At 43.5% G+C, this 22,406-nt stretch overlaps 2 protein-coding genes across 2 annotated transcripts; one reads left to right on the forward strand and one right to left on the reverse strand.

Moving 5' to 3' along the window:
- Window positions 1–4,493, reverse strand: eif3f (eukaryotic translation initiation factor 3, subunit F). Its single transcript, XM_066723129.1, has 8 exons — window positions 4,336–4,493; window positions 3,298–3,368; window positions 2,940–3,019; window positions 2,272–2,409; window positions 1,557–1,648; window positions 939–1,075; window positions 660–773; window positions 1–137 (listed from the first exon to the last, which is right to left on the reverse strand). The coding sequence occupies exons 1-8, from the start codon at window positions 4,445–4,447 to the stop codon at window positions 60–62; spliced, it is 822 nt and encodes a 273-aa protein (XP_066579226.1). The 5' UTR covers window positions 4,448–4,493; the 3' UTR covers window positions 1–59.
- A 3,049-nt stretch (window positions 4,494–7,542) lies between these two features.
- kcnj9 (potassium inwardly rectifying channel subfamily J member 9) lies at window positions 7,543–21,267 on the forward strand. The gene is made up of 7 exons (XM_066723131.1): window positions 7,543–8,094; window positions 15,284–15,665; window positions 15,765–15,978; window positions 16,376–16,577; window positions 17,052–17,244; window positions 18,536–18,733; window positions 19,398–21,267. Exons 2-7 carry the CDS (start codon window positions 15,347–15,349, stop codon window positions 19,814–19,816), a joined length of 1,545 nt encoding a protein of 514 aa, XP_066579228.1. The 5' UTR covers window positions 7,543–8,094; window positions 15,284–15,346; the 3' UTR covers window positions 19,817–21,267.
- Window positions 21,268–22,406: the final 1,139 nt, after the last annotated feature.

The following is a 22,406-nucleotide window of genomic DNA, read 5'->3' on the forward strand; positions in this document are numbered from 1 at the left end:
TAGAGACAAGATTTTATTTCGGAAGCAGAATGTTATGAGCATTTTTGTTTTAAATTAGTTTACAGGCAGATGAGTTTTTCATTCAGGGCGATTTGGGCTTGAGTCAGATTTGACAGGTAGGTCACCATCAACAGGTCCTGTGAGAGACAAGAACGGGACAGTTAGTGCAGTGGTACAGAGTGGGTCGACCCAATCCATAAAGAAAAATTTAAATCAGAGTTAACCTTCATCTCACATTGGCAAAATACCGAACGCCAAAAAGAGCACTATCTGAAATCGAACTCTGCGGTCATCGAAGTCTTGCCAAAGACACGAGTCTGCAAAGTCACAACTCTCTTCCCTTACCCACTGTCTAAATTGTGTGTGTGTGTGTGTGTGTGTAACCTTGGCAGAATTGGCTTGCTGTATTTTGGCCAGGATATAAACACAGTGTATCTTTAGTTATTGTGCTGTGTTTGTACTGCTAGTAAAGAGCCTCAACACCCAAAAATATATAAATGAAGTCCATAAAACAGTGCTTCAACGTGGCCCTTTTGTAGCTCCGGATCGGCATCAGTTAGTGGCACTGCCTGGATCTGAACTGGCAGCCTCTCAGCAGCAATTCCCACGAAGAAGTCCCCCCGCTTCAGCAAAGGCGCCCGCAGACCGACAGCACTCACGTTAATGTTGCTGTTCAGCATGCTTTCGAAGTCTTCCGCCGAGATCTTGGGAACTTTGTTGACCAGGTCTGTGAGGAAGCGGCCCACCGTGTTGTCAGCAGTTACCTTCCCGGACTAAAAACCCAGAAGAGGAAGAAAAAGAAAACAAAAGCAGAAAGAATTAAGGCTTACTTGTAGACATTTGCATGGAATAAGACCGGAATTATCCAGGCCGTCGGCCCCAGCAATGCGGCCACGTCACTGTTTTTCCCCAACCCCTCATAAGCCCCCGCCGCTCACCAGCACATCCTCGGTGTAAGTCAGCACCGTGGCCAGCATGTCCTGGATGCGGGAAGATGCTGCGCCGACTTGTTCCAGGTCGGTGGTCAAGCCGATGGTCCGGCCGGGGCTCGTGCGCGTGCGCTGGAGGAGGTCGACTGGGGGAAACGAGAGCAGGGCGGGTAGGAGTGAGAGACAGAGCAAGAGAAACTGACCTCAACTGGGCGGGCAACCGAGAGGTTTCCAAAGAAAATATACACACATACACAAATACCAAATAATACATGTCCCTGTAGAGCAGGGGCGGCTAGCCCTGGTCCTGGAGAGCCGCATGGTCTACAGGTTTTTGTTCTATGCAGATCGTTAACTGCTAAATTGAACCAATTGTGGGTCTTAAATAGGCAAAATGTCCCTGTGTTCAAGGCATCCATTGATTGGTGATTTAGAGTGCTGGAAAGCCTGAAGGATTGTGGCTCTCCAGGACCAGGGTTGGCCAGCCCTGCTCTAGAGTATTTTAAAGGTGAATGTATTCTGTATTCAGAGCCTTCATGCCAGTGGTGACCGAAAGGATTGCCGCCTTTGAGAAGTGCCAACCACCATACGGTCTGAACGTCTGTTTAGCAGGCAGTTAATACTCACCCCCGATTCTCTCCGTGTCGTAGGAAATGTATTTCACCGTCAGAGGGGTGAACATTACACCCACGGTCTTCCCTGGCACTCCCATTTGTGCGCTGAAGACAGGAAGGCAAAACGTACAGTCAGGGTGAAACCCAGGGGTTCAGCAGGTGGGAAAGTCAGCTACGTGCTCACTATTCAGAGATATGGGTTGCAGATCCCTCTAGCAAAAGTACAAATAATCTCCCCCTACCCCCCATACACTATTGCTCATGCAAAAATTACTGTTTATAAATACAGATATATATTTTGGGCTGATGAAGTAGTGTAATGATTGCATAATGTTCTCCAAATAACATAACAGGACCCTCTAGCTAATTAATTAATTAATCATTATAATAAGACACTTCTTCACACAAAGAGTTGTCACAAACTGGAACAAACTCCCCAGCGATGTGGTTGAAGCTGAAAGTTTGGGAACATTTAAAAATAGACTGGATGGGATCCTTGGATCACTCAGTTATTAATGGACACCAAACGAGCACAATGGGTCGAATTGCCTCCTCTCGTTTGTACACTTTCTTATGTTCCTAATGCTCTCTAAACAACCTAAATGCAAGCACAAGCCCATTCCTATCTTCATCTGTATCCCTAGGAAACGCAGCTTGGTTTCAGGTTTTCCTCCATTTCCGTATCATTACATTTCTCAACCGCCAGAAGGTTCGGTTAATCGGTTTACCTGACGTAGGCCCGGATGTTCATCCTGCCGCTCTGCAGGGCGGTGTCCACGGTCAGATGGATGGGGTTCTGCGCCTCCCGGCTGTAGTACTCGTGAATCAGCACCGAATGCTCCGTGATGTCAAAGCCGGTGGCGTACCTTGGGAACAAAGCGAGGGATCCCTCAGGATTTGGTGCAGAAGGACTGGTTTAAGCTGCCCTAAAACCGGCCCGGGAGTAGCTTTAAAGTGAAGAGTCTCTTTAAAAATAAAAAACTCAAGCAAAAAATCCTTCTGGCTGCAGAATTGCTTGCGAGTGGTGTCACTTGTGCGTAGGAAATGTGCAGAACATACCTTAGATCTGTGCCCTCCACCGTCCCTGCATTTCCAAAGTCCGTGTTCATATAACAATCTTTCACTGAGCTACTTCGGATAAGACTACATGACAATTCCTACTTTTAAAATCACACCTTCTCGAATGCCATTACTTCTGTGCTTCACCTCAAATCAAATTAATACTTTTATCTCACTTTATTCACAAACAGTCCTTCATTGAGCTGCAGTATCCTCTCCAAAGAGGGGAGGAGAAGGGGGCTTTTTGTAATGGTACAGTACGCTTGTGTTTTGTGCTCATTCTCTCAGCAGAGGAAGGTCTACACCGATGTCCAAGAGAAACAGGATTTCCACTCACCAGCCCACGATCACTTCACTGGGGGACACTTTCTTGTGCAGCTCGTACATGTTCTTTGCGAACTCCATGTCAACAGCCACCTGAGGGGGGGAAAACAAAACGACAACAACAATGTGAGAATGCAGATTTATCAACGTAACACAAAAGCAAGAGGTAACAATCCTCGGTAACTTGATAAACACTAATTTGCACCCACTGTAACACAACATCAGAAACTTCTTATGACTAGCATTAATCACTCTGCAAACAACAACTCAATCAGACGCATTTTCCTCATCTCTCCATTCCAGGACAGTTTTTTTTAATTGAATGGCAGATTCAAGTTTTTTTTTTATTGATTATTTCCATCACGTCTCACCTCATCTTCGGACTCATTGTGCGGCACAGAGAAGCAGTTTGTTACTTCCACAGTGTGCTTCTCAACGGTGCCTGTGGGAAAACAGAAACACAAAAGGCAGAAGAACAGAATTAGATCAAAATATCCTGCATGCACATTGTATTATAGTCGACAATGAACAATTGTATAAAGCAGAGCTTCCCAAAGTGCAGCCCGGGGGCCAAATATGGCCCTCAAGGATGTTTGGTGCGGCCTGCCAAAGCCAACCTTTTCTGAAGCTTTTCTTTATTTTCACACTTTATGACAATTTTCTGTTATAAATTGCATATGTATGTTGGGGGGAAATAATAAAACAACAATTAAAGTTAATAAATGTTCCCTAACAGAAATGTATAGGAAATAAAATCAGTGGTTCATTTTCTACTGCGGCCCCCCATCCCATGCAACCTCTGGAAATTGGCCCTTCATCCCCAGACACTGGGAACCCCTGGTATAAAGTAATCTAACCCCTAGGGTCATCAGTGGAAAAACAGCAGGGAAGCACCCAAGTGTGTCAGTCAATCAACCATATCGATTTAAACATCGAGATGTTGAAATAGAGAAGAGGGTAATTGTATGCATCATTTAAAACAGTTTTACCAATCGTCCATAGACACTGAGACCCACAACTTACACAGCAAGCAGCTACCAACCACGACTTGCATTTGTCATTTATAGTCAACGCAAATCAAATGGCACTTCTGTATTGAAGCATCTGCTCTGCCCGGCTGGATGTTACAACAACCGCCAGCAACATCTGTATTTCTGCAGATCAGCTTTGGCAACATGGCTCTGTGCTGCTTCCACAAAGACAGACAAGCCTGACTGAACAGCAAAGCAGCCAAAACTAACTGATGGTCGATATATATGACAAAATGAAACAGTGGAGCGATCTTTGTTTCCTCGTCGCCGTTCACTGGCGACTACACATGCGCTCCTGACACCGGCGAGCCGCTTCCCACCACGTTGCGGCTAAAAACGCACCGGATCCCGGGCACCGTGCGGCGGCCGCGGCCTTACCGAGCAGAGTGCCGATGACCCGGATCGCCCCCTCGTTGCGCCGCTCGTAGGAGTCGGCGATGGAAGCGAGGACCACCGGGTGGATCTTCACAACAGGCCCGTACACCGACATTTTGGTCCGGAAAGGATGGGAGAGAAGCACCACAGAGCCCAACTGGAGAAGAGCGGAGATCGAAGGGTGGACAACAAAAAACCGGGTCCGCCGCCTGCAGGGGTGGAGGAGTCACTGCACCTCAACACAAGCAGCAGGGTCATGCAAGAATATAGCATGAAGACAAAACCCCTAATGCATTATCTGTCAGCAACAGGAATATCTTTATTTTATATTTTCCAGCCATTTAAATATTATGTATTTAATATTGTACAAATAATAATAATAATAATAATAATACATATTCAACTATCATATACACCAATCAGCCATAACATTATGACCACTTACAGGTGAAGTGAATAACACTGATAATCTCGTTATCATGGCACCTGTCAGTGGGTGGGATATATTAGGCAGCAAGTGAACATTTTGTCCTCAGAGTTGATGTGTTAGAAGCAGGAAAAATGGGCAAGCGTAAGGATCTGAGCGACTTTGACAAGGGCCAAATTGTGATGGCTAGACGACTGGGTCAGAGCATCTCCAAAACTGCAGCTCTTGTGGGGTGTTCCTGGTCTGCAGTGGTCAGTACCTATCAAAAGTGGTCCAAGGAAGGAAAAGCGGTGAACCGGCTACAGGGTCATGGGCGGCCAAGGCTCACTGATGCACGTGGGGAGCGAAGGCTGGCCCGTGTGGTCCGATCCAACAGACGAGCTACTGTAGCTGAATTACTGAATTACTGAATTACTGAAAAAGTGAATGCTGGTCCTGATAGAAAGGTGTCAGAACACACAGTGCATCGCAGTTTGTTGCGTATGGGGCTGCGTAGCTGCAGACCAGTCAGGGTGCCCATGCTGACCCCTGTCCACTGCCGAAAGCGCCTACAATGGGCACGTGAGCATCAGAACTGGACTACAGAGTAGTGGAAGAAGGTGGCCTGGTCTGATGAATCACGAGTTCAAGGTGTTGACTTGGCCTCCAAATTCCCCAGATCTCAATCCAATCAAGCATCTGTGGGATGTGCTGGACAAACAAGTCCGATCCATGGAGGCCCCACCTCGCAACTTACAGGACTTGAAGGATCTGCTGCTAATGTCTTGGTGCCAGATACCACAGCACACCTTCAGAGGTCTAGTGGAGTCCATGCCTCGACGGGTCAGGGCTGTTTTGGGACATACACAATATTAGGCAGGTGGTCATAATGTTATGGCTGATCGGTGTATACCTGCACTAGCTACTTGGTGTTATACTACGGCTACTAACCTTCTATACTTTGACTAATGCATACTACCGCTTAGCCTAAATTAACCTAAAGGCCTACTACTACTACTACAACTACTAGTAGTACTACCGCTACTGCTATTATGTCGATTGCTATTTCTGATATTCAGATGCATACTAAAATATACATATCCAAACATGTATAAAGCAACCAGCTCTTACATGCAGACAAAGTATTTTTACACACTTTGAATTCTAATGAATTTTACCTTGCAGTTTGTTATCCTTTTTTGATGGTTTATTCATCTCAACAGGATTATTATTGCATTATTTCTGAGACACTGACATGGATATTGTATACATTTATGAATTGCATTGCTGAACTCCAAACCTAGACAACAGCACCATTTCAAATTAGGCACATACAATTGTACACCTGATTCAGTTAACTCAAAGCAATCCTCACCTTAACAACATCTTAGGTTTACTGGGGACTCTTACCCTAACCCTAGCCAAAATATAACCCTCACTAGATCATTTAACTTAATTTGAATGCAACATTTAGCTAAAATAATATAAAAATTCTGTTGATCTGTCAACAATCTCAATCAATGAAATCATAAGACTGTTATGCGTACCCCTAATTAAACCTTGGTAATATCCAATTTCATATTTTCCCTTTCTTTATAGTGATGTTTTTTTTTTTAAAAATGCTCTGCTAATACAGATACGGCAATCCATTAGCCTAAACACTCAAATACTGTGCTGAGCTATGATACTTCACATCAGAGCAAATAAGAGACTTTTCACTACAACCCGCTTAGCTTTCCCAAGTTGAAAATCAGTTCTGTTTTAAAGTTTATTATGAGGTGGGTGGACAATGTGTCATGTTAGGTAGATGTAGGCGTGATTGGATTAGGAAACACTAGCTTTCAACATAATGTACCAGGAACACATGCTTCCCTGTCTAACATGAGAGGAACAGCAGTTCAAAAGATTGGTCCAAATTTAGCCTGCTAATTTTACTGCAGATTGTGGAATTTAGAAATAAGGTGAAATACAGCTGATTAGCAGTCATATCTGTGCATGGACCTGGGAGTAGGTATGGTTTAACCTAAGACAATTCCCATCACTACACTCTAAATACAGACGTGTAAACTTAAATGTGTACACTTTTAAACATTCTGTGTATGTTCAAGGACACACAATTTTGTGTGACAATTCACCAAAGCACAACACAATATTGTGTCTTTTTAAGTCTGGGTGGGGAGAACAGAACACATTATTGTGTTTAAAGGACACATTGTTGGGCTGTGCTTTGGTGAATCTGAACAACGTTGTGTTGTCCTTGAACAAACACAGAATGTGTGAAATGTAACACATTCAGTCTAAGACTGTAGGATAGCGAGGGACTGATATAACATTATATGACAACATCCTCATCCATTGTCTTACTGATGGTCTCCAGTTATTAAAAATGGTCACCAATTCAGCGGGAGGGAGTTTGAGTAATAAAGTCAAAAGGGGCAGAAAAAGTATTACACCAAGTAGTAGTAGTAGTAGTAGAAGAGGAAGAACAAGAAGAACAAGAAGGAGGTGGAGGAAGTGGAGATGGAGCAGATGGAGGAGGAGGTCTATCACTGTTGATGTTTCCTTTGACTCCCCACAGCAGATCAGGGACATAAAAGAGAAGAAGACCAAAATAACAAAATGATTCAAAGCAATTCCCCTGAAAGCATGGCCGTGACCCCACGTCTGATGCTCCACAGTGGCGGAGGCAGCTGGTAATTCAAGCCTCGCTGAATCACGGGCAGCGGGGGGAGGAGAAAGGCAGGCAGGCAGGCAGGCAGGCAGGGAGGAGGGAGGGAGGGTGTAGGTGTCTAGAGCGCCGAGCAACCAGATTAGCGCAGATGCGCAAATGAACTGTCTGTGGGTCGCCTACATAGGACTACGCACGTTTGGATGTACATAGCGGTGTCCGTTTCCTTTGCAGAATAATATACGTCTGTATATAGATCATGTGCACTTCTCTCCTTTTTTAAATCTTTCTGATCATCAAAAAAAAGGTCTCTGCGTTTATCAGGATGGAATCGACACCTGCGTAGCGAAGGAAAGGGGTTTTAGATGCGTGATGAAATGCCCCCCTCTCTCTTTCTCTCTCCTTCTTTTGCCTATTTTTTTTTATTTTTGACTATGAATAATTGATGTTTTTTGAGGTATGGACGCGATAGTGTGTTATGTTTTATGTTTCAGCGTGGGAAACCAATTCTAAATATAGATGTGTCCAAAACAAATGGAACGCTGTGTTCTCCCATTGGCACTAACATTCGAATCAACGGGGATTGCTAATCTAAGCGAGCATCTGGGTTCATTAAATAAATAAGAAAGAGGACAATATATCGAGGACAAGACACACGCCAATTACAGATCAAAACCGGAGCCGGCAGGTAAGGGCAGTTTGCGATTCAGTGGCGCTTACAATATGCTGTTGTGTGTGTTGCAATAATACTGGCTTGGTATCATAATTCATTGTATATAATAAAGCTTGTGTATGTGTGAGATTGTTAGTTTAATTAAACCTGACAGAACGCTGAAGGTAGCCTCATAAAGACTGACAAATTGATTACACTTACATAATGAACCATACTCGTATAAATCTACCTTTTTTGTGTGTGTGTGTGTGTGTGTGTTTTAGGTTGTGCTGTTGAGGGGCAGTGGGGTGTGATGTGTCAAGTGGAGACATCAATATTACTTAACATCTGAATAGATTATATAAAAACAAATTAATTGGATCGTGTATAGCATGTTAACGGTTAAAAGTAAACTGTCCAATGGAAAATACACTCTCTTGTATTCATGTCCTCAATTTGTTCTGTATTATTTATTCATAAGGCATCGGAGGAAACACTTCTGCTCACACATATATACATCTGTTGACTTGTCTGTATGTTTATGTAATCCCACACTGGTGTTTATTATTATAATTTTATTTCTGCTACTACCACTACTACTACTACTACTACTACTACTACTATGATCAAAGTAAATGTTAAGAAAGTAAAGGTGGTATGAAGAACTGATGTGTGCAGTCTTAAATTTGTCACATTTTCAAACTTCAGTAGGTCCCTTTCCTTCGAGAGTCCCCACCCCCTGGCTAAAATACCACTTAAAAAGTGTGATGATAATATTAATAACAGGTCTCATGGGGCACTGGCATAATGAACACGTCAGCGGTGCTCCCAAACCGTGAACATATAATTAATGACTGGTTCCTGTCACATCTTTCTGGCGCCCAACACTGAAGAAGGTACAGCACTTTCCAAGATACCATCAGGCAATCACATTTGAGTTTAATTATGAGTTCTGAACTGTGCCTTCCTGCACCTTATGCTCAATGGAAAAATACATTGGCATTCGCTTTAGGTTAAAAAATATTAGATTTACTCGCACATTTTTTTTTTTTTGGGGGGGGGGTGTGGTTTGTTGTGGTTTGGGGGCAGAACTATTAAGGATCATGTTTGTGTTACATTATATGTAAGAGCTAAACATTAACCAGTACCGGTACCAGTATGAATCCCTCACCCACCACTTACAGCAGTTTACCACATTCAAATGGTCTTTTCTACACTGTAACCATATTTGTATTGCCTGCTTAACATGCCACAGAAACTTTCAAAAGAGCTGGTTCACAATTACCTTGCTGTCCTGTGTGTGTCTGCCTGTACGGGGAGGGTTACAGTATGTCAGTCGGCTTTTTTCTCTCCAGTCTGGTTACCCACCGTCCCCTGTGCTAATCTGACACCCTGTGCAACTCTTGATTAAATCTGGTGAGTGAAGTTGTTTGTCAAGAGAGTTCTGTCTGTAGAGCTCCTTATCTCGTCACACAGCGAAGGATGCTGTAATGCTACAAGCATGACTGTGCCTTATTCCACAGTGTTGACATCCACCCCACCCCCCCCCTGGCCTGCTCCTTTCGGCGGAAGGTGTTAGAGGAGCTTTGCCTGTGCTTGTTTGCATCCCAGCGCTGTTGTCCCTCGAAATAGACCTGTTTGATTTTGCATTTTTTGGCAGCAAAGCTGTGAGCAGTGTGGCGTATTTGTGCAGTACATATGTATATAGGTATTTTAAGACATCTTCCTCCAGGTCTTTCCTAGTTTAATGGGCACTGCATGACATATTTCTCCCTGTTGTTTTAAATAGTTTAGTATCCTTTGCATTATCCCCCTTTCCCCTCTGCCCTCCCCTCCCCTCCACCCTCTCAATTTGGAATTGCCTGTTGTTATTCAACGCTGTGTACCACTGCAGTTATCTCACCTGCCTCGGAGAGATGAAGATGGAACTGCAAGCTCACACAAATTGTCTGGTGGTTAGCAAAACTCAGTGCCGTAGGTTTGGATTCAGAATCGCGGGAGAGGTGTCCCCTACGACGATGGAGCCGGGCATACATTATCTGGGGGGACAATGTAACATTCTCTCAACATTGTGGGGGACGGGTCCCCCCAGTCCTCCCCCCTAAAATCTACACAGGTGGCACAAATGCTGAAAACAGTGGTAATGCAAGAGATTAAGACGACACAACTGAATGTTATTCATGGTTTGTTTGTTTGTTTCTGTAGATGGGGGACGAGATAAGAGTCCCATCGCACAGACGTGTGATCCATCGTAGGCTGTATGAGCTGTAGGCTCAGCTTGTACTGGTGAACTACGTATCTGTCTTTTTATCCATCTATGGGGCTAGGGAAGAGCTTACAGAAAAGAAACACAAAATGGTTCTGAGGTTTTAAATGGTAAAATAATCACGTTACAGTAACATACATACACGTACAATTATAACTTAATGTGTCTATAGACATTAACATCAATGGTAATATATATATATAGGTATACAGTATTTATACAATTATTATAAAAGGATGAGTTTAATTGTGTGTAACTGTAGTAGTGTTACTACTTGGGGATACCCCCAATGCACAAAAATCATGATCTGCCAGCTTCAAGTCAATGTTAAAGACAATGCAAAAACCCCACTAGGGAATGAGGGTCTTAACGAAGAGGCCACTCTTGATGGCAAACTAGCCTGGGCTTTTCTGCGGGGATAAAACTGAGCTATTGAACTCCCCTGCTGAGTGCAAGGAAATCCTGAAGGGCCTTCTCATCCACCACACTGCCATTCAATGGAACTCTCCCAATTGGCATTTTCCTTGCTTTTCTCACAGCCACACTATATCCAGCTATTTAACAAGCGATTAGCACTAATTACGGGTCATTTGCAAATGTTAGCTGTCAGAGGTGGGGGGTGGGGGGGACTGGCAGGGTTGTAGACCTGTCAGAGGAATGCTGACACAGGATCGATGGGAAAGCCAATAGGCCATTTATGAAGTGAGTGCTGGCTCCTACCAGTTATACAAGTGACAGTGCCTGAGTTCTGTAGCTTTTAATTGTAGGGATTTTCTCTGCATGATATGAGTGGGAGTTTTTTAATGGTACTGGTGCAGGAGATACACTCTATAGAACATGTGATGCAGTTTTTGGATTGCTGCTATACACTTCAATATATATTGTGGTGAATTTGAAAGCTGGTCCTGGCCTTCGATGCGACAGTACTTATCTATTATTCATACAGGACTCGCAATTCAAAAGATGGACGAAGAGATTACTCAGCACATATGACGTGCGATTCTCCCCTCCTCCAAATATGGCAGTGATTTAAAAAAAAAAAAAATCTCTACAGAGAGGATTCAAGAGACTCTCTCCATCCTGTTCTGGTGTGAATGGATGAACTTGGAGAGGCAAAAGCTGTAGAAAAAAAAGGACGGCTCTCTTTGGCCTAGCTGGGTCCATGTTTCATTTCGATGTACAGTTTCATTGAGTTTCACCACAAAGAGATTCTGCTTCCTTTAACTCTGAGTATGTCAGACTAACCTGAGAGACACTGACCTCTACCAAGTGCATATGATTAAGTCAAGGCTGGTCTCATATACAGTATTAACCCTTAGTAAATGCATAATCCAATACTTATAGCTGGGTTATTAAACATTTTCAAACTGGTAGTAGTTTACTTTTAACTACATTGAAATTGGTGTGTATGTGTGTGTGTCTATGGAAGAATCATGATTAAAGACATTTCACTGACATGTATTAAATGTCCCTCTTTCAAACATAATGATGGTAACATTGTTTCTCCAGATCTGTAGACATTCCCTAGCATCTCTACATCACTTATACACTCACCTAAAGCATTATTAGGAACACCATACTAATACTGTGTTTGACCCCCTTTCGCCTTCAGAACTGCCTTAATTCTACGTGGCATTGATTCAACAAGGTGCTGAAAGCATTCTTTAGAAATGTTGGCCCATATTGATAGGATAGCATCTTGCAGTTGATGGAGATTTGTGGGATGCACATCCAGGGCACGAAGCTCCCGTTCCACCACATCCCAAAGATGCTCTATTGGGTTGAGATCTGGTGACTGTGGGGGCCAGTTTAGTACAGTGAACTCATTGTCATGTTCAAGAAACCAATTTGAAATGATTCGACCTTTGTGACATGGTGCATTATCCTGCTGGAAGTAGCCATCAGAGGATGGGTACATGGTGGTCATAAAGGGATGGACATGGTCAGAAACAATGCTCAGGTAGGCCGTGGCATTTAAACGATGCCCAATTGGCACTAAGGGGCCTAAAGTGTGCCAAGAAAACATCCCCCACACCATTACACCACCACCACCAGTGGTAACAAGGCATGATGGATCCATGTTCTCATTCTGTTTACGCCAAATTCTGACTCTACCATCTGAATGTCTCAACAGAAATCGAGACTCATCAGACCAGGCAACATTTTTCCAGTCTTCAACTGTCCAATTTTGGTGAGCTTGTTCAAATTGTAGCCTCTTTTTCCAATTTGTAGTGGAGATGAGTGGTACCCGGTGGGGTCTTCTGCTGTTGTAGCCCATCCGCCTCAAGGTTGTACGTGTTGTGGCTTCACAAATGCTTTGCTGCATACCTCGGTTGTAACGAGTGGTTATTTCAGTCAAAGTTGCTCTTCTATCAGCTTGAATCAGTCGGCCCATTCTCCTCTGACCTCTAGCATCAACAAGGCATTTTCGCCCACAGGACTGCCGCATACTGGATGTTTTTCCCTTTTCACACCATTCTTTGTAAACCCTAGAAATGGTTGTGCGTGAAAATCCCAGTAACTGAGCAGATTGTGAAATACTCAGACCAGCCCGTCTGGCACCAACAACCATGCCACGCTCAAAATTGCTTAAATCACCTTTCTTTCCCATTCAGACATCAGTTTGGAGTTCAGGAGATTGTCTTGACCAGGACCACACCCCTAAATGCATTGAAGCAACTGCCATGTGATTGGTTGGTTAGATAATTGCATTAATGAGAAATTGAACAGGTGTTCCTAATAATCCTTTAGGTGAGTGTATATACTGTATTTTCTTTTACCACCATGTTAATAGCCATGGTAGGCTGTGGGTAAACAGCAATATCAAGGTTGCAAGGTGGAGAGTCGCCAAATCTCTGGCACTCTCCTGCAGTATATTCTGGCTTGAATGATTGGATCACTACTCCCCAAGATGTAGCTCTCACTCTGCCTGGAGCTGCTGAGCTAGACTGTCTTCATGGTGGGTGGCCAGCTGTTGGGGCAAGATGTCATCCATCAGCCTGTCTTGTGTGCTCTTCCTCGAGTGATACAACAATCTAATTCGTCAGTCATTATAAAATGCAACAGTCAAACAATATGCCTTCGCCAGGGCCGTCCCACTGTTGTGGACAATGGTGACTTGTGCAGGCATGGGCAGACGTTGGTGCCAACCTCGCTTGAAACTGGGAGGTTTAATCACTGATTGTGTTTTCTCCCCCAGAAACGACCTCGGCTGAATTAAGTGGAGATGCTTAGAATCCTCATGTAATTAGCCAACGACTAAACCGGCAGCTGTTCCCTAACAGCATTATGAAATGAAAAAAAAAAAAGCTAGATCCTATTTAGAATCACAAATAAAAAAGCACATAATACAGGCTTAGACAAAGGGGGTGCTGAAACCATGACAATGAGACGCTGAAATATTCTTAATTTGGAAAGGGCTGTTTTAACATAGCTGATTGTTTTCATTATCTAGTGCCACTTTACAAATTAAATCCTGGAAAATGAGAGACACTTTATAAGGACTTGGTCCCTTCGGAGGGTGGTGTTAATTCTTCTATACATGGGATACGGAGAAGTGGATACCTTCCAATGTGGCTTTTAAAAATTGGGGGCCTATATCAGTCAGGTTTTCAGTCTCTCTCATAGCCAATACATATATAGGAGAGGTGGCATGACAGAAATGGAGGGATCCCTCTGTTGGCAGTTACATCATTTATTTTGCAGGCAGTCCACCTCTTGTGGAATATGTTTCCAACGCACCTAAATACTGGTTTAAGCATTTGGGTATCTTAAGAAATCTTGACTATTACAATATATTTTTATATTATAGAACCATAGTAGGTATACATCATGATCCTTAGTCATCCCAACAGTCCCATCCACTTCATGATTGTTGCATTTCGTTTGATATTACTTTTTGTTCAGCTTTTCCATAACATCTTTGCCACATGACCCAGATTACATTGTAGGTAGGCTTTGTGTTCAGCCAGGCATACTTTCCATATGGTTTCTATTGCCTGAGGGGGAATCTGCAGTATAAATAGCAGTACTGGTGCCCATAGGCCTCAAAACAGAGCATCATCTGCGGCTGAAATTCTCAATCTGTCATTATGAGTCCTTATTTCTCCAACCCTAATCCAGTGTGCCCTGGTATTCTCCTGAAAAACACCTTGATCACCGCACTTTGGCACAGTGAGGGGAGTTCAGTGTCTGCGCCTCCAGAGATGCGGAAAAGGTGGTCAGAATTTAGCAGATTAGCGATCCGCTCTTCCTTTGAATGCAAGAGAGGAAAGAGGCATCCTTGCATAAGAGATGCATGGAACCCCCTCCCCTAAAAAAGAAGAATGAAAACAAAACAAGAAAAAGAGATCAGCTGCAGGGCTAAAGATTGAGGAGATGTGTCTTTCAAGTGTAAGAAATGAGTCACACCGCGTGATGCAGAGAAAAGGGCAACTTTTGGTGTAGTTTTCTCTGGGTTGTCCTAAGGAGCCCCAGGGCTTTCCCATGTCAAGCTCTTAACAAAGCAACAATGGTTATTTCTAGTTAAATGCACAGCACGCATTCCAGTTACTTCAAATATCATCCACCCTAGATCTTCCACACACTGAGGAGATGCCTACTGAACCATACAGCCTCGCAGAGCTGATTTTATCTCTGGAAAGTGTATCTATTTGGCGTCACCAGGCAGCCAGCTCAACGGGGTCTCAGATTTCAATCCCAGAAGACCGAGCACAGGAATTTGATTCAGCCTTTAGCTGCAGATCTGCACATTGCGAAGAATTTGAAGCATTATTTATTCCATTTGGCTGAGAGGGTATAGGTATTGAATGAGGTATGAGGAATGATGTCGAATGCGAGATTCTTGTTTGGAAATGTGTGAGACACATGAATCACTGATACAAAAAATGAATGGGCCTATCTTGAGTTCGCTTCATATGCTACGAGATGCTAGCTTTTATATATTTTTTTTCTCCTCAGATGTCCACAAACAGTAAGCACTAACATCAGCGCAAAGAAACTCGGCACAAGTGCACAAGGGAAATGGCCCTAGAAAATTCTGCATTCACCTCTCTCCCAGAATCCCTCTCCATGCCGGTGTCTGAAAAAGTGGAGGCAGTGGAGAAGAAGGAGGAGGAGGCGGTGGTGGCGGCGGAGGAGGAACCAATGGGGGTGCTCACTCAGCCTGGTGACCTGGGAGATGTGTTCACCGAAGACACCCCCCCAAATCCCTCCACCAACAACAGGTCATTCCAGTCCAAACTGGCAGCCCGGGAGGCGGAGGCAGAGGCTATTGCTAGACAGAGGAGGAAGAAGATTCCAGGGGGTGGTTCAGGATGGGAGAGAGGGCGTTGTGGATGGGGTGAGTATTTAATTATTTAACAGATAGCTTGTACTCTGAGATTCACGCCACGCTTTTTTGGATTGTCAATGATTTTTGGACTTCATTGCTCACTCGCAGGGCGCAGCAAAAGACGGAGGCAGCGTTACGTGGAGAAGAACGGGCGTTGCAATGTGCAGCACGGCAATGTCAGAGAGACCTATCGCTACCTGACGGACATCTTCACCACGCTGGTCGACCTCAACTGGCGCTGCTCCCTATTCGTCTTTGTCATGGCCTACGCTGTCACCTGGCTGTTCTTTGGTGCCATCTGGTACCTCATTGCCTACTGCAGGTGGGCAAACGATCTGTCCTGGCTCACACAAGGTGGGCTGTGAGTTGGGATAAAACCATGCCTCACAATTTAACTCTTTATCTAAATTTAACAGGTGTCTGTGCTGCTGTTTATTGTAAAGGACGTTTTTGAGCATCTCTGAACAATTCCACAGTTATTCCCAATGTGGTGCCTCCTTTAAACATGTAACTGACCTTTACTCTCAATGGTGAAGTTTATCTTCTTGGCATTGGTGGAAGGTCTTTGCTAGGGGAACCTCCTTAAGTGGTGAATGAGATGCGTAAAGTTGGCAACCTGTTCCAAAAATAGAAAAAGTCAGGATAAGGTAGGATGGAAATGGACTACCCTGTGTGTACATTTCATTAGTCTTTTCATTCTTTTTCCACCCCTTCTTCAGAGGGGATCTAGACCACCTGGAAGACAATTCCTGGATCCCTTGTGTGAACAACGTCAATGGCTTCATTTCAGCTTTCCTCTTCTCCATTGAGACCGAGACCACCATTGGCTATGGCCACCGAGTCATCACTGACCAGTGTCCTGTGGGCACAATCCTCCTGCTGCTGCAAGCTATTCTAGGATCCATGGTTAACGCCTTCATGGTGAGGTTTTCTATCTGTAGCCTAATTTACTACGTAGCGTAGACGTCTGTGCGTAACCTCAGGGAGGAAGCCGACCTGCAAGTAGAAGATCAATACGTTCAGGTTCATGCGCTTCCAGAGGAATTTATGAGCAATGGTGGGGCAGCCTGATGGTACTATGACTTACTCTTAGGACTGGCATGATCTTCCCTTTGAAAGCTCTTTGGCTTGTCTTTTTCATTGGGTGGCTAGTAGTGGGTTCTCTTCCAGAATTTTTTTTGTAGAGTTTAGCATTAGTTTAGAGTCAGTCCTTCAAGACTCGTTTATCTCTTGTTTAAACAGTCCTAAACAGTCCTAAAACAGTCCTCAACTCACTGATGTTTTATTTATGTTTTTGCTCCGTCCTGCCCCAAGGTTACAATAAACCACATTTCCCATCTTGTTTCTTCTTCCTGTGATTGGCCTACCTGTCCACCATGTGTTGTCTCTGAGCAGGTGGGCTGCATGTTTGTGAAGATCTCTCAGCCCAACAAGCGAGCTGAGACCCTGGTGTTTTCCAAAAACGCTGTCATCTCCCTGCGCGACGACAAGCTGTGTCTGATGTTCCGCGTGGGCGACCTGCGCAGCTCGCACATCGTGGGCGCCAACATCCGCGCCAAGCTTATCAAATCCAAACAGACACAGGAGGGTGAGTTCACCTAGCCGGGGAGTGAACAGGGAGTTGCACTGCAAAATCTGTGTTGTTCACAGTCACGGTGTGAATTGATTAAGCAAGTCCACTAACTTGATGAAAGCTTATTTGCTCCAGAAATTAAAGCATTGAGTGCAAATGATTTTGAAATTACCGAACATGCCGAAACACTCCTTGCTTCACTGGTCAGAACTAAGAAGTTGATTCATTAAAGGTGAACAATAAAAAGTGCTTTGTGCAATAAGCATCATCTCCGGGGCATCCGTGAGAAAGGAAGGGAGAATGAAATAGACCGTACTGGGCAATCAAGTAACCAAACCAATCTAATGTGGTGTGATCTGATCTACGTCAACATTGCTTAGCATGTGTAGGATCTCTGTCCCAGGTGCACCACTAAGGGAAATCGATCAGGCACGGGAGATAACAAACAAACTACAAACTAACAAGGGCAAACATTTCATAATTCAGTTTTCTTAATAAAACTGTTTCCTTTTTATGTTTAGGGTTATTAAGTAAATGTAGCCAGCTTGATTGTTAGCTTGTATTTATTACTTTGTGGTGCCTTAGAGACAACTTACAAAATGTGTTTCATCTCCCAAGTGCCTCCGGGGCATCTGTCATTTGCATGCTTAATGTTTTGTTAAGAAAGTAATAAAATGAAATGGGGTATGAAAAGATGCCAGATTATTTTTGCCGTTTATAAAATAAATTCCTGTAGCTACACAATCTCCTTTTTTTGGCTGGGATTATTCCAGGACAATGACAAGTACACTTCACAACCAAAACAAACAATGGACTGCCCATTTCCAGGCTCTTACATGAATAAATATCATGTAACTTCTTGTTTGGTTGTTTGTGCCCCCCCCACCTCCTTTCAGTATTACACTTTTTTTTTATCTCCTTCTTGGCAAAACAGCTGGAATTAGCAGTACAAGCCGGTTCTGATTTATATTTGAACGAATTATTTGAAATATGAAATTGTGCTCCTGGGGCGCTGCTCTGTGTGTTTATCGCTCACCACAGGCAGTTGTGGTTGTACAGACTCTGCTGCCCCAGGGTGATGCCTTATGCATGTGTAGAATGCTGCACATAACAGAAGCAGGAAACACATTTTGCATTATATTCATCACCGTAGTTTGAAGAATGAAATGGATTGAAACCGAGCTGCTTTGGGCCGTGTTTCATAAGTTGGGGTATCGAATACCTGCCGCTCTGATAGGCCCTTGACAGAGGTTCCCAAAACCAATCGGCCTCTCATGTGTCCTCCTCATGTATGCTGTTTCCCCAGGAGAGTTCATCCCCCTGGACCAGACGGACATCAGTGTGGGCTTCGAGACGGGTGATGACAGGCTCTTCCTGGTGTCCCCGCTGGTAATCTCGCACGAGATTGACCCCTGCTCTCCCTTCTGGGACATGTCCCACGCCCACCTGGACAAGGATGACTTTGAGATTGTTGTCATTCTGGAGGGCATGGTGGAGGCCACGGGTGAGTGAGTGTCCGAAGACCCCCGGGAGTTTCGACTGTCAGTATAGGGGGAAAGGGGGGTTCAGCTATGACCTGATGGAAATGTCTGGTTGCACGGTGATGGAGATCAGAGCAGGTAGATGAAAGGCAGGTGTTTAGGGGTGCAACCAGAACAGGGTCATTTTCCATTCTTCTCAATATCATAATTTTAGCCTTGCCAGTTTGTCATGTGCGTGGTTGAAGCCCATGCATAACAATGACTAAGCAGGATGAAGCAGGAATTAGGATGAGCTTGACCCACTTCTGCTCTCCAAGGTCCCGCGTCTGGTGGGAGAAAGACCAGAACTGGGCGTGGGAGGTGAGTGGCTGCGAAGGGACAGAGATAGATGAGGGAGAAGTTGTAGGAGAAAGCTAGGGATTGAAGGAAAAGGAAGCAGTAGAACAGAGAACTGAACACCCCCAATATAAACTGACCTGATTCATGTCTTGCAAAGCCACTGTATGCGATAAAGTTTAAAGGAGAAATTGACAAAATCTGCATGTGCCTGTTGTTTAATGTCTTCCTAACCTTTTAGGTAGGTGCTTTGTGCTGTAGCTCTGATGTGGTTTCTCCTGGTCTGGATGATGGTTAAGGGTAATGCTCAGTAGTAGCAGACTGGGTGACCTGTGTCTCCTTCTTACTCAGGAATGACTTGTCAGGCGCGCAGTTCTTACCTGGCTGAAGAGGTCCTCTGGGGCCACCGTTTCAGTCCTATGATGTCCCTGGCAGAGGGCTTCTTCGATGTTGACTATGGAGCTTTCCACCACACCTTTGAGGTGGACACGCCCTCCTGCTCCGCCCGGGACCTCTCCTTGGCCACAGCCCGCCTGGAAGCCCACCTCTATTGGTCCATTTCCAGCCGACTGGATGAGCATAAGTGGGAGGGGCCCCACTTGATGGGCAGCCTAGCCAAAAACTTGGACAGTTCGTCGGCCAATGGCAATAAAGGGATGGAGACCTTGACGGGGATTCCCAGGGGTGGGACGGTGGAGAAGGAGGACCAGTTGGGCCAAGGGGAACGCAATGGTAGCGTGGCCACTGACCAATCGGAATCGGAGGCCTAAGAAGAGGGAATTGTGGTGAGGCGTGGGTAAAGGAGGGGTTTCTGTTTTGCCCAACTGGAGGGGTAGGGAATAGAAGAAACTGACCTTGCAGTCAGTATTTTTTGAATGAAGACTATGCAGGAGCAGGAGCCAAAATGGTGGAAGATTGTGGTTTAATTACTTGTTGTGTAAAATGTACTACAAAATCGATGCCATCTGGGCACCAGCTTAGCCAGTATACTGTAGAGCTCTTTACCATATAAGTGAGGTCAACCAAAATGGCGGCAGTCAGTTAAAAGTAGCTGGAAAGAAAGTGGTTAAAGGGACACACTCTTGGGGCTTCAGTTGGTCTCTTGAATCACTTGTTCACTTGAGCTGAAGAGCTCTTGTTTGTAACTGAGAATGCTGGTGAAAACTACAAATTTCACTTTTAAGAGGACACAATATCTGTTTGTTTATTATCTGTTGAAGGGTGGCTTTCAAAAGCATTTTCGATTGCCAAATAAGTTCTGATTCGGGGGAACCTTAAAGTTAATAAACCTGAGCTTGTTTTGATCTTGTTCAGTTCAGAAGCCCGAAATTCCCCTTTGGGAATGGAGTTAGCATTAGAGTCCACTTGACCTTGGACAGTCTTTCAGTGCACGTATAAAGTAATACGGCCTAGAAGTGATGAATATCCAAAGTGAGAGTGATGCGAGATGTTGAAGCAGGCAGAAAAGTACCTTTTGTTCCGTATTTGACCTGTGTAGGTAGATAGGTCGGCCATATTTGAATGCAGTGCGGGTGATTATAAAGTGACGTATCCACTTTGCGCCGCTGCCTATCCTAAACCTCATAAGGCGAGACAGTAGAGAGTCCTTTAAACTGAAAGCACAGAAGAGGCCACTAAAAACTCTCCGAGTGGGCTGTCAAAGACTAAACGTCAATGCATTTTTCACAAATGGTTTGCGGTATATATGTATCACACAGTGAAAAAGCCATCTTGCTGTAGCGCTGAGAATCCATACCGCGTGTATTTTGGGGTTTTGTGCCATTTAGAGTCAATTCAAGCATTTTGCACAAAACTAGCACAGAAATAAATTAATCATTGTACATGAGTATAACCTGACGCTGCAGATTGGTAGCATGTTCATTTAGGCAGCATCCATTTCTATGGCTACTGGAGCCGTGCAGAGTGGCTAAGTTTTTGCCATGTAGATAGAAAAGCAAGTCATTCTATATTTTAGCACATAGATTTGCTGACCATAGATACCCTTGAGAGATACTAGGTGCTGATGGAGTCACTTCCTTATTATTAGGTATGTTTGATTCTTGGGTAGAGAGACAAAGGACTGACTTTATGCCTAATGAGTATGCTAGATGGGTAGATAGATATAGATAGATATTCTGTAAAATGCTTCATTTTAGCTGGGCTAAAACAAAACTGTTTTTAATGTATTAAAACTGTATCCACTTGTATTTATTCTTCATGGTAAAACTACATATATATATATATATATATATATATATATATATATACATATATATGTGTATATAAATATGTACATATATATATATGTGTGTGTGTGTATATATATATACACACACACATATGTGTGTGTATGTATGTATACAGATATGTATTTATTTATATATTTTTATATATACTGTTTATACATATAAGATCATTTTGAACAATTGGTGTTTCTTCCATGGAAAATCCAGTGCTTCAAAATTTTGAATGCCTTCATACATCTTAGGCAAGACAACAATGTAGTCATTTTGTAGTCATGTATTTTTTCCCCCACTGTTAGTAGTTTCCAATATATATGAAAACAGGAAAGATTTTAGCCCATTTTGAATAATACACTTTTCTTAGCTGAAACCTCTCGTCTCATCTACTGTTTAGAAATGAAAGAAAGATATTTACATATGTTTTTTTATTTAATATTTCTTCAATGTATAAGACATAATAAAAGATATAATAAACTATATTTAACTTCTTACTGAATTGGTCCCTTTTAATTTACAGAACAAGTTTTAGTAGAAATGGCCTCATTGAAGCCTAGAAATCGGTTCCGTTCTTCTGTATTTCTCGGGTACGTTTAACATGCAATCAAAACATGACACATCGTTAGTCACACACATTGGATTGTGGAAAGAAAATTAGAAATTGCTGCTAATTAGTAGGATAACTGTATGGCACAGTAGCAAAACAAATCCATTCATATCTGTTCTGACTGACGTGAATTCCTCAGGGAAGTGTGCAATCAGAAGAGGCGCGTCAGACATGCTCATGCATACAAAGGGTATATTTCGATTGCTTGAAAAATTGCTTGTTAAATTAAGGCATCATTTTCAAGTTTGCACTGGAGTGATGCTGACATCAGGCTATGAAGAAGCTTTTTACAGTTCAGTTCTTCTTAGGTAACCATTCTCCTGCTGGGAGATCAATGGCTGTACCCATAAACCTCTTGCCTGTTGTGTTAAACATGAACACCTGTTTTTCCTAATTAAAAGTGTGGTGATCAGTGTATCAGAGTGATAATGGAAGTTACTGTTGACATTGAAATCAAGCCTTATAGGTCTACAGTGACACTGCACACATGTAAGTATTCAGTATATAAAAGCA

This window comes from Amia ocellicauda, chromosome 14 (genome assembly GCF_036373705.1).
Source record: "Amia ocellicauda isolate fAmiCal2 chromosome 14, fAmiCal2.hap1, whole genome shotgun sequence".
In the NCBI taxonomy this organism is placed as follows: domain Eukaryota; kingdom Metazoa; phylum Chordata; class Actinopteri; order Amiiformes; family Amiidae; genus Amia; species Amia ocellicauda.

Bases quoted from the DNA above. Each gene is read 5' to 3' on its own strand.
- eif3f (XM_066723129.1), bottom strand. From the start codon at position 4,447: ATGTCGGTGTACGGGCCTGTTGTGAAGATCCACCCGGTGGTCCTCGCT. The intron at 3,369-4,335 runs GTAAGGCCGCGG...GTTTTCCCACAG, and splicing joins GGTCATCGGCACTCTGCTCG to GCACCGTTGAGAAGCACACT. The intron at 138-659 runs GTGAGTGCTGTC...TGTCTCTCACAG, and splicing joins TGCTGAACAGCAACATTAAC to GACCTGTTGATGGTGACCTA.
- kcnj9 (XM_066723131.1), top strand. From the start codon at position 15,347: ATGGCCCTAGAAAATTCTGCATTCACCTCTCTCCCAGAATCCCTCTCC. The intron at 15,666-15,764 runs GTGAGTATTTAA...GCTCACTCGCAG, and splicing joins GAGAGGGCGTTGTGGATGGG to GGCGCAGCAAAAGACGGAGG. The intron at 17,245-18,535 runs GTGAGTTCACCT...CTGTTTCCCCAG, and splicing joins ATCCAAACAGACACAGGAGG to GAGAGTTCATCCCCCTGGAC.